At 54.4% G+C, this 18,061-nt stretch overlaps 1 protein-coding gene across 1 annotated transcript; it reads left to right on the top strand.

The window, feature by feature from the left end:
- The first annotated feature begins 304 nt into the window (after window positions 1–304).
- oxa1l (OXA1L mitochondrial inner membrane protein) lies at window positions 305–9,692 on the top strand. The gene is made up of 4 exons (XM_085984411.1): window positions 305–430; window positions 2,890–3,052; window positions 7,983–8,063; window positions 9,496–9,692. The coding sequence occupies exons 1-4, from the start codon at window positions 368–370 to the stop codon at window positions 9,609–9,611; spliced, it is 423 nt and encodes a 140-aa protein (XP_085840537.1). The 5' UTR covers window positions 305–367; the 3' UTR covers window positions 9,612–9,692.
- The last annotated feature ends 8,369 nt before the right edge of the window (window positions 9,693–18,061 follow it).

The raw sequence follows: 18,061 nt of genomic DNA, 5'->3' as shown, positions 1-18,061 counted from the left end.
CGCCCTCCCCGTCCCCCCCCTCGCCCTCCCCGTCCCCCCCTCTCGCTCCCCGTCCCCCCCTCTCGCTCCCCGTCCCCCCCTCTCGCTCCCCGTCCCCCCCTCTCGCTCCCCGTCCCCCCCTCTCGCTCCCCGTCCCCCCCTCTCGCTCCCCGTCCCCCCCTCTCGCTCCCCGTCCCCCCCCTCGCTCCCCGTCCCCCCCTCGCCCTCCCCGTCCCCCCTCTCCGCTCCCTGTCCCCCCCTCGCGCTCGCTCTTTCCCTCGCGCTCTCGCAATCTCTCGTGTTGAGGATGATGATGTAGTGATGTTGTTTCTCTCTCTCTCTCTAGCTGGGTGCAGAGTCGGGAGTCGACAATCCCAACCTTCGGACCATGAAAGTGGTCTTCAGGATAATGCCGCTGGTGATTCTGCCCTTCACCATCTCCTTCCCCACAGTGAGTGTGAGGCAGCCAGGGGTATGGACCCAAGAACGCATCGGAGTGATTTCTTGCTGATACATTCTGGGGATGTGGCGTCGCTGGCCAGCCCCCTGGCATCTCTTGCCCCTTGAGAAGGTGCTGGTGGGCCATCTCCCTGAAGCCGCTGCGGTCCTGTGTGCGGTGTAGGTGCTCCCACAGTGTCGTTACATCGGGAGTCCCCCAGGATTTAAAAATTCTCCATCCTTGTCTTCAAAACCCTCCATGGCCTCGCCGCTCCCTATCTCTGTAACCTCCTCCAGCCCCACAACCCTCCGAGATCTCTGCGCTCCTCTAATTCTGCCCTCTTAAGCATCCCTGATTATAATCGCTCAACCTTTGGTGGCCGTGCCTTCAGCTGCCTGGGCCCTAAGCTCTGGAATTCCCTCCCTAAACCTCTCGGACTCGCTCTCCTCCTTAAGTCACTCCTCTAAAAGCCTACCTCTTTGACCAAGCTTTTGGTCACCTGTCCTAATATCTCTTGATGTGGCTCGGTGTCAAATTTAGTTTAATAATTGCCCCTGTGAAGCCGCTGGGATACTTTGCTCTGTATCTTGACTCCATTTCCCCGCCTTTGCTCCGTATCTCTTAATAAGGGAAATAAACTTGCAGGGCTACGGGGATAGAGCGGGGGAATGGGACTGACTGGATTGCTCTGCAGAGAGCCAGCACCGACTCGATGGGCCGACTGGCCTCCTTCTGTGCCGTTATGACTCTTAAGGCCTAGAAATTCGGTGGGCTGCGCCACAGTTAGCGCCTAAAGAGGGGACTCAGTGGCTTTAGCGCCACTGGCCACGCCTCCCGCGATATTTAGCTGGGCGCTAATGGCGGCGTTAGCCTGTTGCGCTGCGCCACCACCGATGACGTCATCGGTGTGCGCAGCGCCCCGCTCCCGCCCCGATCACGATATTTGGTCGTGCCCGCCTCTGTAACGCCGGTTGCAAATCGCGCCCGGTTCACGGGGCCTACCTGTGGCGGTAGTGGCGCAAATTAAGGTGGAGGTGCGGGGCGGCCATTTTATCGGCGGCCGCCTGCCAGCACCTCCGTCCCCGGCCTCCTGATCCCCCCGCCGGGCAGTGCCGGCTGTGTCCCGAGAGCCCGGCACTTCTCCTCGGTGCCGGGCTCTTTTGCCGGCACTTGCGATCGGTCATCACGCTGGTGCAGGCCCCTCCCCCTTAAGAAGGGGAGGAGGGCCTGCAGTACCGCAGTGCGCCGTGCCGCAGTGTGTGGCGATGCGGCACGTTGCGCTGTGATATTCAGTTGGAGCGCCTCGAGCAGCGCCCCGCGTCCCTCTTGGGGCGCTCCAACTGAATTTCCGGCGGGCGCAACTGCTCCGTTCGCAGCGGTAATTCCAGCGCCCAGGCGAGCTTGGCGCCCCGTTTGGGGCTCCACCGAATTTCTAGGCCTATAACCCTTGCCGAACAAAAATCTGTCAATCTCCGTCTTGAAAGCTCCAATTGACCCCCAGGATCCACAGCCTTTTGTTGGGGGGTGGGGGGGGGAGAGAGTTCCAGATTTCCACTAACCCTTTGTGTGAAGAAGTGCTTCCTGACATCACCCCTGAACAGCCTGGCTCGAATTTTAAAGTTCTGCCCCCTTGTTCTGGACTCCCCCCACCAGACGGAGTAGTTCCTCTCTATCTACTCTATCGTATCCTTTAATCATCTTAAAAACACCTCAATTAGATCACCCTTTAACCTCCGATATTCGAGGGGCATAAGAGGAGATGTTTCCACATGAGGGGGTCATCAATATAAGACAGTCACTAATAAACCCAATGGGGAATTCAGAAGGAACTTCTTTACCCAGCGAGTGGTGAGAATGTGGAACTCACCACCACAGGGAGTGGTCGAGGTGAATAGTATCGATTCATTTAAGGGGAAGCGAGAGAAACACATGAGGGAGAAAGGAATAGAGGGTTTTGTTGATGGGGTTACAGAGTATTTACAGCACAGAAACAGGCCATTCGGCCCAACATGCCCGTGCCGGTGTTTGTGTTCCACACCAGCCTCCTCCCACCCCGCTTCATCTCACCCCATCAACACATCCTTCTGTTCCTTTCTCCCTCATGTGCTTATCTAGCTTCCCCTGAAAGGCATCGATGAAGTCGGGGTGGGAGGAGGATCGTGTGGAGTATGAACACCGGCAAAGACCTGTTGGGCCGAATGGCCTGTTTCTGTGCTGTACATTCAATGTAAGTACAAGCCTAGTCTGTGCAATCTGTCTCTCGTCATTTAACCCCTTTTAGCCCCGGTGTCGTTCTGGTGAATCTGAGTCCCACCCCCTCCAAGGCCAATACAGCCTTCCTGAGGGGCGGTGCCCAGAGCTGAACGCAGCGCTCCAGATAGGGTCTAACCAGAGCTCTACTCAACATGTAAACATAAGAGGGGCGATTAGTTTGTCACCTGAATCTTCTCTCTCTCTCTCTCGTGTCGCAGGCCGTCTTCACGTACTGGCTCACCTCCAACGTCTTCTCGCTGCTCCAAGTGGGCTTCCTGCGCATCCCTGCCATCCGGAGGAAACTGAAGATACCGCAACGGATCAAACACGACCCCTCGCTGCTGCCCCACAACGAGGGCTTCATCAAGAGCATGAAGTCAGGTAGGTGGGGGCAGGAGGGGGTAGTGGGGGTGCGGCGGGGGGGCGGAGGGATGCGGCGGGGGCGGAGGGATAAGGCGGGGGCGGAGGGATACGGCGGGGGCGGAGGGATACTGTGAGGCAGAGGGATATGGTGGGGGCGGAGCGAAAGGGTGAGGTTGTAGGTGCGGAGGGATACGGTGAGGCGAGGGATATCGCGGGGCGGAGGGATACGGTGAGGTGGCGAGGACGGCGGATACAGTGAGGTGGTGAGGACGGAGGGATACGGTGAGGCGGAGGGATACGGTGAGGTGGTGAGGACGGAGGGATATGGTGAAGCGGGGGGGGCGGAGGGATACGGTGAGGCGGGGGGGCGGAGGGATACGGTGAGGCGGCGGCGGCGGTGGAGGGATACGGTGAGGCGGTGGAGGGATACAGTGAGGCGGGGGGGGGCTGCCGGAGGGATACGATGAGGCGGAGGGGGGCGGAGGGATACGATGAGGTGGCGGGGGCAGAGGGATACGGTGAGGCGGCGGGGGGTGGAGGGATACGGTGAGGCGACGGGGCAGAGGGATACGGTGAGGCGGCGGGGTGGAGGGATACGGTGAGGCGGAGGGATACGGTGAGGCGGCGGGGGCGGAGGGATACGGTGAGGCGGTGGAGGGATACGGTGTGGGGGTGGAGGGATACGGTGAGGGGGCGGGGTGGAGGGATATGGTGGGGCGCAGGGATACGGTGAGGTGGTGGTGGGATATGGTGAGGCGGAGGGATATGGTGAGGCGGAGGGATATGGTGAGGCGGAGGGATGCGGTGGGGGCGGAGGGATACGGTGAGGCGGTGGGGGGCGGAGGGATACGGGGCGGAGGGATACGGTGGGGCGGAGGGATACGGTGAGGCGGTGGGGCGGAGGGACACGGTGAGGCAGTGGGGGCGGAGGGATACGGTGAGGCGGTGGAGGGATACGGTGTGGGGGTGGAGGGATACGGTGAGGGGGAGGGGTGGAGGGATATGGTGGGGCGCAGGGATATGGTGGGGCGCAGGGATATGGTGAGGTGGTGGTGGGATATGGTGAGGCGGAGGGATATGGTGAGGCGGAGGGATGCGGTGGGGGCGGAGGGATACGGTGAGGCGGTGGGGGGCGGAGGGATACGGTGGGGCGGAGGGATACGGTGGGGCGGAGGGATACGGTGAGGCGGAGGGATACGGTGGGGCGGAGGGATACTGTGAGGCGGTGGGGGCGGAGGGATACGGTGGCGCGGAGGGATACGGTGCGGTGGGGGGACACGGTGAGGCGGTGGGGCGGAGGGACACGGTGAGGCGGTGGGGGCGGAGGGATACGCTGGGGCGGAGGGATACGGTGGCGCGGAGGGATACGGTGCGGTGGGGCGGAGGGATACTGTGAGGCGGTGAGGGTGGAGGGATACTGTGAGGAGGCGGGGGTGGACGTACGGTGAGAAGCCCAGATGTTGTCCAGGTCCTGCTGTTGTCGGCCATGAGTAGGAGGGGTACGGGACGTAGTAATGTTATGAAGAGGAGCTGGCCATATAACCAGGAAGATAATGGTGAGTGGGCAGAGATTTGCGCCTGAATTCTCTGTTCCTCGGGGTGGAAGCCCCACCTTGGCTGAGCTGGTTTTACTCTTCCCTCTGAAAGCCCTGACACCACATCCTGGTGGTTCCCCCTTGTTTGCGTGCAAGTGTGGGCAGGCTGATCGACCACATGGGGCATCGCGGCCCTCATTCCCGGGACGCCCCGGAGCCCCTTCGCCCCCTTTTGCTTTCGAAGTTCAGTTCTGTAGAGCTGACGCAGCGGTCACTTGTGTGCACAGCAACTTCCCGCAAACAGCGAGCGTGAGCGGAGGTGGTTTTTTTGGGGGGTGTTGATTCGAGGGAGGAATGCTGGGACGGGGGAGAACTTCCCACGCTTTTGCAGTGCCCTCACGGGACCGTCTTTCGGGATGGGACGTTAAACCGAGGCCCCCATCTGCCCCCTCAGGTGGGTTTTAAAGATCCCACGGCTGCTGTTGGAAGAAGAGCGGGGTAATTTCTCCCCGGCGTCCTGGGTCCATATTTATCCTCAACCCAACATCACTTTTTAAAAAAACAAACACACGATCTGGTCATTATCACATTGCTGTTTGTGGGAGCTTGCTGTGCGCAAATTGGCTTGCCTCGTTTCCTACATTACAACAGTGACTACACTTGGGGGGGAAAAAAAATTACTTCATTTACAGTTAACATGCAGGTACAGCAAGCAATTAGGAAAGCTAATGGTATGTTGGTCTTTATTGCAAGGGGGTTGGCGTATAAGAGTAAAGAAGTCTTGCTGCAATTATATAGGGCCCTGGTGAGACCACACCTGGAGTACTGTGTATGGTTCTGGTCTCCTTACCTAAGGAAGAGGAGTGGGCCTTTGGCGTCGCGGTAGCATCCCCGCCGCTGGGCCAGAAGGCGTAGGGCTTCGAACCCCGCTCCAGACAGTCCTGGCAAGTGGAGTCGGAGCTCCGGCTCTAAATTCTGGGTTGACATCCAGCGGGATACTTGCGTCCGTGGGTGTGGGTGGCCCCCCCTCCCCCCCCTCGTATGGGTTGTGGGAGCCCGTAAAACCCTCCCGCCATAGGACTAACCACCCTAATGGCTGGTACGAAAATAGTTACGGTCACGGAAGGAGCGTTAATCGCGGCCAGAAATCCTTCCACCACTTCATACAGTTCCCTAAAGGGAACAGTGTGAAGACACGTACGACGACAACCTAAGGAAGGATATACTTGCCATAGAGGAGGTGCAATGAAGGTTCACCAGACTGGTTCCTGGGATGGGGGGATTGTCCTATGAGGAGAGATTGAGTAGACTGGGCCTATATTCCCTAGAGTTTAAAAGAATGAGAGGTGATCTCATTGAAACGTATAATATTCTTAGAGGGCTTGACAGGGTAGATGTTGAGAGGCTGTTCCCCTCCCTGGCTGGAGAGTCTAGAACTAGGGGTCATTGAGTATATTCAAGACGGAGATCGGTAGATTTTTGGGTACAAAGGGAATGAAGGGATATGGGGATCGGGCAGGAAAGTGGAGTTGAGGTCGATGATCAGCCATGATCTTATTGAATGGCGGAGCAGGCTCGAGGGGCCGAATGGCCTACTCCTGCTCCTATGTACTTTGTGAAGTGCAGTCACGGCTGTATTGCAGGAAATGCAGCAGCCAATTTGCGCACAGCAAACAGCGATGTGATCATGACCAGATAATCTGTTTCAATGATAGTGGAGGGATAAATATTGGCCCAGGACACCGGGAAGACCTCCCCAGCTCCTCTTAGAAATAGTGACTTCTTCTTTCGTATGGTAATAGCAAAGCGAATCAGATGTCAATATCTAAGTCAGATATCCAGGCCAAAGCTTCCTGTGTAACAGCGTGGGTATCTGTGTAGGCTGCCTGTGAATTTCCTCTGAGGGCAGTGCTGAATGATGGGCTCCAGGGTCTGATTCGGAGCTCCACAGTCACATGATGGGATGCTTTAATCTTCCATCTATGGAGAAGCTGGCAGCATCTACCATGACCGTTCCTGAGGCGGTCGATGGTTGTCCACTGTTTGCGAGGAAGGTTTGATCCTTCAGGTTGTACTGTGGGGTCCTCTATCAGGAATCCATTCCGTATGTCTCAGTTCTTCCAAGCATTTCGCCATCGGTCATCAAGGCTGAGGAGAGATCGCTGAAGGGCTTTGGCGATGGTCCAAAATGGCCGCCTGGATTTGAGACGGGTTAGTGGTAGGTTGTTCAAGTCGGCCTGGATCGGCATGTCTTTCCTGGTGTAGCGGTTGTATTCTCTGGAGACTGCATATTCGTGGCATAGGTGCGGCGGTGTGATGTTTGCAAGCACGGGCAGCCAAGGTGTCGGTGTCGATTAAAGTGTACCGGTGATAATTCTCAGTAGAATTCAGCTGGACATCAACGGATTTGACATGCGGACTCGCTAGCCATGCCGGAGAGCAGTACTTCGCGGTAGAGTACACCAGGGCGAGTGCTGCCGCATGGAGGGTTTGAGCGTCTGCTCCCCATGTGGATCCGGCCAGTTTCTGGATCAAGCTGACCCTGATAGTGGCCGTGGGATCTTTTACATAGAAACATAGATGATGGGAGCAGGAGTAGGCCATTGGGCCCCTCGAGCCTGTTCCACCATTTAATGCGATCATAGCTGATCATCCAAATTCAGTACCCTGTCCCTGCTTTCTGCCCATATCCCTTGATCTCTTTAGCCTTAAGAAATGCATCTAACTCCTTCATGAATATATTTAATGAATTGGCCTCCTCTGCCTTGTGTGGTAGAGAATTCCACAGTTCACCACTCTCTGGGTGAAGAAATTCCTCCTCATTTCTGTCCTAAATGGCTTCCCCCTTATCCTTAGACTGTGACCCCTGGTTCTGGACTCCCCCGCCATCGGGAACATCCTTCCTGCATCTAGTCTGTCCAGTCCTGTTAGAATTTTATAAGTTTCAATGAGATCCCCTCTCATTCTTCTAAACTCCAGCGAGTATAAGCCCAATCGACCCAACCTCTCCTCATACGTCATTCCTGCCATCCCAGGTATCAGTCTGGTGAATCTTCGCTGCACTCCCTCCATGGCAAGAACATCCTTCCTCAGATAAGGTGACCAAAACTGCACACAATACTCAAGGTGTGGTCTCACCTGGGAGAGCAGGCGGGGGCCTCGGTTTAAGTTCTCAACCCGCAAGAGGGCACCTCCGGCAGTGCAGCACTCCCTCAGCACTGCACTGGAGAGTCAGCTGATGTTATGGCCTCAGGTCTCTGAAGTGGGGACTTCAACCCACAACCCCCTGACTCAGAGGCGGGGGAGTGCTACCCACTGAGCCACAGCTGACACTGCAACGGTGTCTGCACTTCAGGCTACTTCGGGACCTGTGAATGATGATGATGTGAATTGCAGGTTTGTTCAATCCCCAGGTTGGAAGAACGCCCAGGCAGCACAACGGTTGCAGGAGAGGGAGCGAAGGATTAAACAGCACCTAGACATCGCGGCTAAAGGTTAGTCTTCAATCGCAACGTGCCCTTTATTGGGTGCAGGGCTGGTACAGCACGGGTTAGATACAGAGTCAAGCTCCCTCTACACTGGCCCATCAAACACTCCCAGAGCAGGTACAGCACGGGTTAGATACAGAGTAAAGCTCCCTCTACACTGTCCCATCAAACTCTCCCAGGGTAGGTACAGCACGGGTTAGATACAGAGTCAAGCTCCCTCTACACTGGCCCATCAAACACTCCCAGAGCAGGTACAGCACGGGTTAGATACAGAGTAAAGCTCCCTCTACACTGTCCCATCAAACTCTCCCAGGGTAGGTACAGCACGGGTTAGATACAGAGTAAAGCTCCCTCTACACTGTCCCATCAAACACTCCCAGGGCAGGTACAGCACGGGTTAGATACAGAGTAAAGCTCCTCTACACTGTCCCATCAAACACTCCCAGGGCAGGTACAGCACGGGTTAGATACAGAGTAAAGCTCCCTCTACACTGTCCCATCAAACACTCCCAGGGCAGGTACAGCACGGGTTAGATACAGAGTAAAGCTCCCTCTACACTGTCCCGTCAAACACTCCCAGGGCAGGTACAGCACGGGTTAGATACAGAGTAAAGCTCCCTCTACACTGTCCCATGAAACACTCCCAGGGCAGGTACAGCACGGGTTAGATACAGAGTAAAGCTCCCTCTACACTGTCCCATCAAACACTCCTAGGGCAGGTACAGTACGGGTTAGATACAGAGTCAAGCTCCCTCTACACTGTCCCATCAAACACTCCCAGGGCAGGTACAGCACGGGTTAGATACAGAGTCAAGCTCCCTCTACATTGTCCCATCAAACACTCCTAGGGCAGGTACATCACGGGTTAGATACAGAGTAAAGCTCCCTCTACACTGTCACATCAAACACTCCCAGGGCAGGTACAGCACGGGTTAGATACAGAGTAAAGCTCCCTCTACACTGTCCCATCAAACACTCCCAGGGCAGGTACAGCACGGGTTAGATACAGAGTAAAGCTCCCTCTACACTGTCCCATCAAACACTCCCAGGGCAGGTACAGCATGGGTTAGATACAGAGTAAAGCTCCCTCTACACTGTCCCATCAAACACTCCCAGGGCAGGTACAGCACGGGTTAGATACAGAGTAAAGCTCCCTCTACACTGTCCCATCAAACACTCCCAGGGCAGGTACAGCATGGGTTAGATACAGAGTAAAGCTCCCTCTACACTGTCCCATCACACACTCCCAGGGCAGGTACAGCACGGGTTAGATACAGAGTAAAGCTCCCTCTACACTGTCCCATCAAACACTCCCAGGGCAGGTACAGCATGGGTTAGATACAGAGTAAAGGACACTTGGGTGAGTTACTGTAGGATGGCATGTACTGCTGTGACAGATGAGGGAGTTGGTCTGACTGGATTTGTCCTTTGACCCTAGGACCCCTGAGGCAAACGTTTGCACAGAACCCCCTACAACAGAAGGAGACTGCGTCGGGGACCCTGGGGAATCCCAGCCAGCCCAAGAAACGACCCTGGCAGGACACGATCGGATAGCGGCCACCCACCCTGTGAATAGGAACTGATTCGTAAACTGTGCTCAGAGACCGACTTTAATTAAAAGCTGATTATGTAAAAGAGCGGGTGGAGCATCTGAATGGGGTCGGATGCAGGGACGAGAAACACACGCGGTCACCAACAGAGGGAGATATGCTGAAGCACTGATACCTGGGATGGCAGGAATGATGTATGAGGAGAGATTGGGTCGATTGGGCTTATACTCGCTGGAGTTTAGAAGAATTAGAGGGGATCTCATTGAAACTTATAAAATTCTAACAGGACTAGACAGACTCGATGAAGGAAGGATGTTCCCGATGGTCGGGGAGTCCAGAACCAGGGGTCACAGTCTAAGGATAAGGGGTAAGCCATTTAGGACAGAGATGAGGAGGAATTTCTTCACCCAGAGAGTGGTGATCCTGTGGAATTCTCTACCACACAAGGCAGTAGAGGCCAATTCATTAAATATATTCAAGAAGGAGTTAGATATATTTCTTAAGGCTAAAGGGATCAAGGGATATGGGGAGAAATCAGGGACAGGGTACTGAATTTGAATGATCAGCCATGATCTCATTGAATGGCGGAGCAGGCTCGAGGGGCCGAATGGCCTGCTCCTGCTCCTATCTTCTATGTCATAGAGTTATACAGCACGGATAGAGGCCCTTCGGCCCATCGTGTCCGCGCCGGCCATCAAGCCCTGTCTAATCTAATCCCATATTCCAGCATTTGGTCCGTAGCCTTGTATGCTATGGCATTTCAAGTGCTCGTCCAAATGCTTCTTAAATGTGAGGGTTCCTGCCTCCACAACCCTTTCAGGCAGTGAGTTCCAGACTCCAACCACCCTCTGGGTGAAAAAGTTCTTTCTCAAATCCCCTCTAAACCTCCCGCCCTTTACCATGAATCTATGCCCCCTAGTTATTGACCCCTCTACTAAGGGAAAAAGCTCCTCAGTATCCATCCTATCTATGCCCCTCATAATTTTGTACACCTCAATCATGTCCCCCCTCAGCCTCCTCTGCTCCAGGGAAAACAAACCCAATCTGCCCAGTCTCTCTTCATAGCTGAAGCGCTCCAGCCCTGGTAACATCCTGGTGAATCTCCTCTGCACCCTCTCCAACGCGATCACATCCTTCCTGTAGTGTGGCGACCAGAACTGCACACAGTACTCCAGCTGTGGCCTAACCAGTGTTTTATACAGCTCCATCATAACCTCCTTGCTCTTATATTCAATGCCTCGGCTAATGAAGGCAAGTATCCCATATGCCTTTTTTACCACCTTATCCACCTGTTCCGCCGCCTTCAGGGATCTGTGTACTTGCACACCCAGATCCCTCTGACCCTCCGTCTTGCCTAGGGTCTTACCATTCATTGTGTATTCCCTTGCCTTGTTTGTCCCTCCAAAGTGCATCACCTCGCACTTTTCCGGGTTAAATTCCATTTGCCACTGTTCCGCCCATCTGACCAACCCATCTATATCGTCCTGCAGACTGAGGCTACCCTCCTCGCTATTTACCACCCTACCAATTTTTGTATCATCCGCGAACTTACTGATCATACCTTTTACATTCATATCCAAGTCATTAATGTAGACCACAAACAGCAAGGGACCCAGCACCGATCCCTGTGGTACCCCACTGGCCACAGGCTTCCAGTCACAAAAACAACCTTCGACCATCACCCTCTGCCTTCTGCCACGAAGCCAGTTTTGTATCCAATGTGCCAAGGCACCCTGGATCCCATGGGCTCTTACCTTCTTGACCAGTCTCCTGTGCGGGACTTTATCGAAGGCCTTACTGAAATCCATGTATACCACATCCACTGCGTTACCCTCATCCACACACCTAGTCACCCCCTCAAAAAATTCAATCAAATTAGTCAGACATGATCTTCCCTTGACAAAGCCATGTTGACTATCCCTGATTAATCCTTGCCTCTCCAAGTGGAGACAAATTTTGTCCCTCAGAATTTTTTCCAATAATTTTCCTACCACTGTGATGCGCTATCAATTACTCATAAAAGACTGAGAGTTAAGAGAGTAACTAAAGGCTTTTATTAACAAAAGAATGAAGGTCTGCCTCGAGTGGTCGACCGGTCCAGAATACAAAGGGCTGGGGAGCAGTCACCTTTATACTAGGACTTGTGGGAGGAGTCAGCCGAGGCATGTCCAGGCATGTACACAGTGGAATACAAACAGTGGTTTACCACATTCACCCCTTGTTTAAAATTGAGTCCGGCGGGGCGAAGTGTATTAAAAGTTAGTGTATTGGAGTCTCTCCGGAGGTCTTGTCTGCCGCTGTGATCGGCGTGGCGACGGCAGGGGTAGTGGAGCTTCCGGCGTCGAGTCCTGCGTAGGCTGTGGCACAGGCGTGTCGTCCTCGTAGATGTCGAGCGGGTCGCGGGGCCCAGGCCTGCCGTCTGCTGGGGCTGGATATCGGGTCGGGGGGGGTGGTGGTAGTGAGTAGTGGGTTACTGCGGCCCCCGAGGGTGCAAGGTCTCTTATGGAGACTGTGTCCTCTCGCCCGTCCGGGTATGCAATGTAAGCATACTGGGGGTTGGCGTGGAGGAGGTCGACCCTCTCGACCAGGGGGTCCGTTTTATGGGTCCTCACGTGTCTTCTCAGTAGGACCAGCCCTGGGGACGTCAGCCATGGCGGTAGCGATGTCCCCGATGTGGACTTCCTTGGGAAGACAAACATTTTCTCATAAGGGGTGGCGTTAGTGGCAGTGCAGAGCAGTGACCGAATAGAGTGGAGCGCATCGGGGAGCACATCCTGCCAGCGGGAGGTTGGAAGGCCCCTAGACTTTAAGGCTAGCAGGGCGGCCTTCCAAACTGTCGCATTTTCTCTTTCCACCTGTCCGTTCCCCCGGGGGTTGTAACTGGTGGTCCTGCTTGTGGCAATACCCCTAGTTAGCAGGTACTGACGGAGTTCGTCGCTCATAAACGATGAGCCCCGGTCGCTATGGATATAGCTGGGGAAACCGAACAGGGTGAAGAGGTCATTCAGACATTTAATGACCGTGGCACTGGTCATGTCCGGGCAGGGGATGGCGAACGGGAAACGGGAGTACTCATCAATAATATTGAGGAAGTACACATTGCGGTCGGAGGAGGGGAGAGGCCCTTTAAAATCAACGCTCAGGCGCTCGAAGGGGCGAGTGGCTTTTATCAGGTGGGCCCTGTCTGGTCTATAGAAGTGCGGTTTGCACTCAGCGCAGACTTGGCAGTTCCTGGTCATGGTCCTGACCTCCTCAATAGAGTAAGGCAGGTTGCGGGCCTTGATGAAGTGGAAGAACCTGGTGACCCCCGGGTGGCAGAGGTCATTGTGGAGGGCCCGCAGTCTATCGATCTGCGCGCTGGCGCAGGTGCCACGCGATAGCGCATCCGGGGGTTCATTGAGCTTCCCGGGCCGGTACAAGATCTCGTAATTGTAGGTGGAAAGTTCGATTCTCCACCTCAAGATCTTGTCATTTTTGATTTTGCCCCTCTGCTTGTTAAACATGAAAGCAACTGAACGTTGGTCAGTGAGCAGGGTAAATCGTTTTCCGGCCAGGTAGTGCCTCCAATGACGCACAGCCTCCACAATCGCCTGGGCCTCCTTCTCAACAGCGGAGTGTCTGGTCTCCGGGCCTTGGAGGGTTCGTGAAAAGAAGGCCACGGGTCTCCCTGCCTGATTGAGGGTAGCGGCCAGGGCAAAGTCGGACGTGTCGCTTTCCACCTGGAAGGGGATGGATTCGTCCACTGCGTGCATGGTGGCTTTGGCAATGTCCTCCTTGATACGGTGGAAGGCTAAGCGGGCCTCTGCCATCAAGGGAAAAGAGGTGGACTTGATCAGCGGACGGGCCTTGTCCGCATAGTAGGGGACCCACTGGGCGTAATAGGAGAAAAACCCTAGGCACCTCTTCAGGGCCTTGAGGCAGTGGGGCAGTGGGAGTTCCATAAGGGGACGCATCCGGTCGGGGTCGGGGCCGATGACTCCGTGTTCCACAACACAGCCAAGGATGGCGAGGCGGTTTGTGCGGAATATGCACTTCTCCTTGTTATATGTCAGGTTCAGGAGTTGGGTGGTGCGGTGGAATTTTTCGAGGTTTGCGTCATGGTCCTGCAAGTCACGGCCGCAGATGGTCACATTGTCCAGATATGGGAAAGTGGCCTGCAACGCATTTTGATCTACCATTACGGTCCATCTCCCTTTGGAAGACGGAGACCCCGTTGGTGACGCCAAAGGGAACCCTAAGGAAGTGATAGAGGCGGCCGTTTGCCTCAAAGGCAGTATACTGGCGGTCCTCAGGGTGGATAGGGAGCTGGTGGTACGCTGATTTCAGGTCAATGGTCGAGAAGACGCGGTACTGCGCGATCTGGTTGACCATATCAGCTATGCAGGGGAGTGGGTAGGCGTCCAGCAGGGTGTAGCGATTTATTGTCTGGCTGTAGTCGATGACCAGGCGCTGCTTCTCGCCGGTCTTAACGACCACAACCTGGGCTCGCCAGGGGCTGGTGCTGCCCTCAATAATCCCTTCTTTCAGGAGCCGCTCCACTTCGGTTTTAATGAAAACCCTGTCCCCGGCACTGTATCACCTGCTCTTTGTGGCGATGGGCTTACAGTCGGGGGTGAGGTTAGCAAACTGTGGGGGGGGGGTGACTGAGTGTGGAGAGGTTGCACCTGGTGCGCGGCGGGCAATTTGGAAGCTGCTGGCTGCGGACTGTGAGTGGGGGTAGGGGTCCACCGTACGCCATCGTAACACTTTTAAGGTGGCACTGAAAATCTAACCCCAGCAGGACGGCAGCGCAGAGGTCGGGCAGGACCAGAAGTTTAAAATGATCGTACACAGTCCCGTCTACTACGAGTGTCACCACGCAGTAGCCGCCGATGTCCGCCGACTGGGACTCGGAGGCCATAGAAATCCGCTGGTGCGCAGGCAGGACTGGGAGAGAGCAACGCCGCACCGTGTCGGGGTGGATGAAGCTCTCCGTGCTCCCAGAGTCAAAAAGGCAGATTGTATCGTGACCATTTACCTTAATGTCCATTGTGGAACTGGCCAGCTGGTGCGGTCTCGCTTGGTCCAGTGTAACGGATGCCAGCGTAGGGGTCGGTGTGTCGCTGCGGGTATCAGATGAGGTGGTGTTGGGGGCCTGCTGTGTTCCGGCTGTCGTCCAAGATGGCGGCGTCCATGATCCCCATGTGGCTGGAGGCGTCCAAAATGGCTGCTGTACCGGTGGTTCACACATGGCCGGGGAGGCCCAAGATGGCGGCCCGCATGGCCCACACGTGGCGCTGCTGGGGTTCGGGGTGACTTTGGCCCTGCAGACGCTAGCATAGTGTCCCTTCTTCCCGCAGCCCGAGCAGATCACGTTTTTCGCCGGGCAGCGCGCTCTGGGGTGTTTTGCCTGGCCACAGAAGTAGCATTTCTGGCCTTGAGGCACTGCTGTCTGGCCTTGGGACACTGCTGCGGTAGTTGGGCCGTTGCTGGGGTGTGGCTGGGGTGGCACGGCGCTATGAGGCGGTCCTACCATGTCCCAGGCTGTCATTCCCCGCGGTGTCCACGGTGCAGAGGAGTAGGCATCCATGCCCCGGTAGGCTGCATCCAATGATAGTGCGAGTTCAGAGGCCTTGTTGAGGTCGAGGTCACTCTGCTCCAACAGTCGCTGTCGGGTGTAATTGGATCTGTGGCCCGCTACAAAAGCGTCCCGGATAAGTTCCTCTGTGTACACGGCGGCCTTTACATCCTTACAACCACAGGCCCGGCCAAGCACAGACAGTGCCTGAAGGTATTCCACGGTCGATTCCCCAGGTTGTTGTTTACGACTCCCCAGAAGGTGCCTGGCGTACACTTCGTTCACTGGGCGCGTGTACTGGTCCTTGAGGAGCTTGATAGCGTCCGCGTACGAGGTCACGTCTTGGATGACCGAGTACACTCGGTGGTTCACTTTGGAGGTCAGGACATCCAGTTTGTCCTCGTCCGATTTGATTGCTGTGGAGGCGGTCAGGAATTTTTCGAAACACTTAAGCCAGTGAGTAAACTTGGTGGATGAGTCCGCCTCCCGATGATCTAAGTCCAGGCATGCTGGTGTGAGGATCTTCTCCATTATAAAAATTTTGTTAATAAAATTGATGCGCTATCAATTACTCATAAAAGACTGAGAGTTAAGAGAGTAACTAAAGGCTTTTATTAACAAAAGAATGAAGGCCTGCCTCGAGTGGTCGACCGGTCCAGAATACAAAGGGCTGGGGAGCAGTCACCTTTATACTAGGACTTGTGGGAGGAGTCAGCCGAGGCATGTCCAGGCATGTACACAGTGGAATACAAACAGTGGTTTACCACACACTGATGTTAGGCTCACTGGCCTGTAGTTCCCCGGTTTTTCCCTACTTCCCTTCTTGAATAATGGTACTACATTAGCGGTTCTCCAGTCCTCTGGCACATCCCCTGTGGCCAGAGAGGTCCTGAATATATGTGTTAGAGCCCCCGCAATCTCTTCCTTTGCCTCACCCAGCAGCCTGGGATACATTTCATCCGGGCCTGGGGATTTATCCATTTTTAGGCCAGCTAAAACCGCCAATACCTCCTCCCTCTCGATGTTAATATGTTCGAGCATATCACAGTCCCCCCGCCCTATTTCTATGTCTACATCGTCCTTCTCCATCGTGAAAACAGATGCAAAAAATTCATTTAGAACCCCTCCTACATCTTCCGGCTCCACACACAGATTGCCACTTTTGTCCCTAATGGGCCCTATTTTTTCCCTAGTTATCCTCTTACCCTTAATATACTTATAAAACATCTTAGGATTTTCCTTTATTTTGCTCGCCAGTGTTATTTCATGGCCCCTCCTTGATCTCCTAATTTCTTTTTTAAGTATCCCCCTGCACTTTTTGTACTCCTCTAGGGCTTCCTCCATCTTTAGCCTTTTGTATCTGCCAAAAGCCCTCTTTTTTCCTAATCCATCCTCGTATATCCCCTGACATCCAAGGTTCCCTGTGGCTTTTGGAACCACCCTTGACCTTTACGGGAACATGTTGCCATTGTATAATCTCAATCTCCCTTCTGAAAGCCTCCCATTGCTCCGATGCGGATTTTCCTACAAGTAGCTGATCCCAGTCCATTTTGGCCAGATCCTGCCTTATCCTATTAAAATCGGCCTTCCCCCAATTTAGAACCTTTATTTCCGGCCCATCCATGTCCTTTTCCATGACCACCTTAAATCTTACCATATTATGGTCACTGTCACCAAAGTGCTCACCTACTAGCACTTCTTCCACTTGGCCAGCCACATTCCCTAGAATTAGGTCCAGTACCGCCCCCTCTCTTGTAGGACTTTCTACATGCTGGCTCAAAAAGCTCTCCTGGATGCACTTTAAGAATTCTACACCCTCTGAGCCTTTCACACTCTGACTATCCCAGTTAATATTGGGGAAGTTGAAATCCCCCATTATTATTACCCTATTATTTGCACATTCCTCTGAGATTTGCCTACATATCTGTTCCTCTATCTCCCCCTGACTGTTTGGAGGCCTATAGTACACTCCCAGCAAAGTGCTTGCCCCCTTTTTGTTTATAAGCTCCACCCATATGGCCTCATTAGAGGAACCTGCTAATATATCATCCCTCCTTACTGCAGTAATTGACTCCTTAATTAATATTGCGACACCCCCTCCTCTTATACCTCCCCCTCTGTCTCGCCTGAAGATTCTGTACCCCGGAATATTGAGCTGCCAGCCTTGCCCCTCCCTCAACCATGTCTCCGTGATGTAACACAGGGCGGTACGCTGGAACAGATTCTTCTTAGGCAGTCCCTCGGAACCGAGGATGACTTGCTTCCACACTAAAAGTTAGTTCTCAGGTGACCGATGAGTCTAATGCCGGACCTACAGTTTCTATCACTGTTGAGGTAGACAATCCGCTCTGTCATTGTTGTGGTTGTCCATGAGGGTCCTGACGTTCCAGGTCCCGAACTTCATTTTAAAGGGTGGAAGATGCCTGTGCGTGAATTCTTTTGACGTGGGGTGGCCGTTGCACACCAGTTACCACACGGGCTTGACAGAGCAAGGTCTTGGTCCAATGGCAAGGGGATCCAAGACAATTGGGGACCAGGCTCTGCTACATCGGCCTAGCACACACACACAAACATACTCCTACTGTCCTCCTCCCTCCTTCCCGCAGGACAGATGATCTCATTGCTGTCTGCTGTGCTTATATTGGCTGCCGCTTTTCCTGCAGTACTACACATCACAAAGTACATAGGAGCAGGATTAGGCCACAATGGTCCCTCGAGCCTGCTCCAGCATTCAATAAGATCATGGCTGATCTTCGACCTCAACTCCCGATCTCCGTATCCCTTGATTCCCCTAGAGTCCAACAATCTATCTACCTCAGCCTTGAATATACTCAAAGACTCAGCATTCACAGCCCTCTGGGGCAGAGAATTCCAAAGATTCACAACCCTCTGAGTGA

Source organism: Somniosus microcephalus, chromosome 4, assembly GCF_052327205.1.
Source record: "Somniosus microcephalus isolate GS21.2 chromosome 4, FLI_Smic_1.0, whole genome shotgun sequence".
In the NCBI taxonomy this organism is placed as follows: domain Eukaryota; kingdom Metazoa; phylum Chordata; class Chondrichthyes; order Squaliformes; family Somniosidae; genus Somniosus; species Somniosus microcephalus.
Note: the sequence above shows the minus strand (reverse complement) of the source record. Positions and strands in the feature narration are given on the sequence as shown.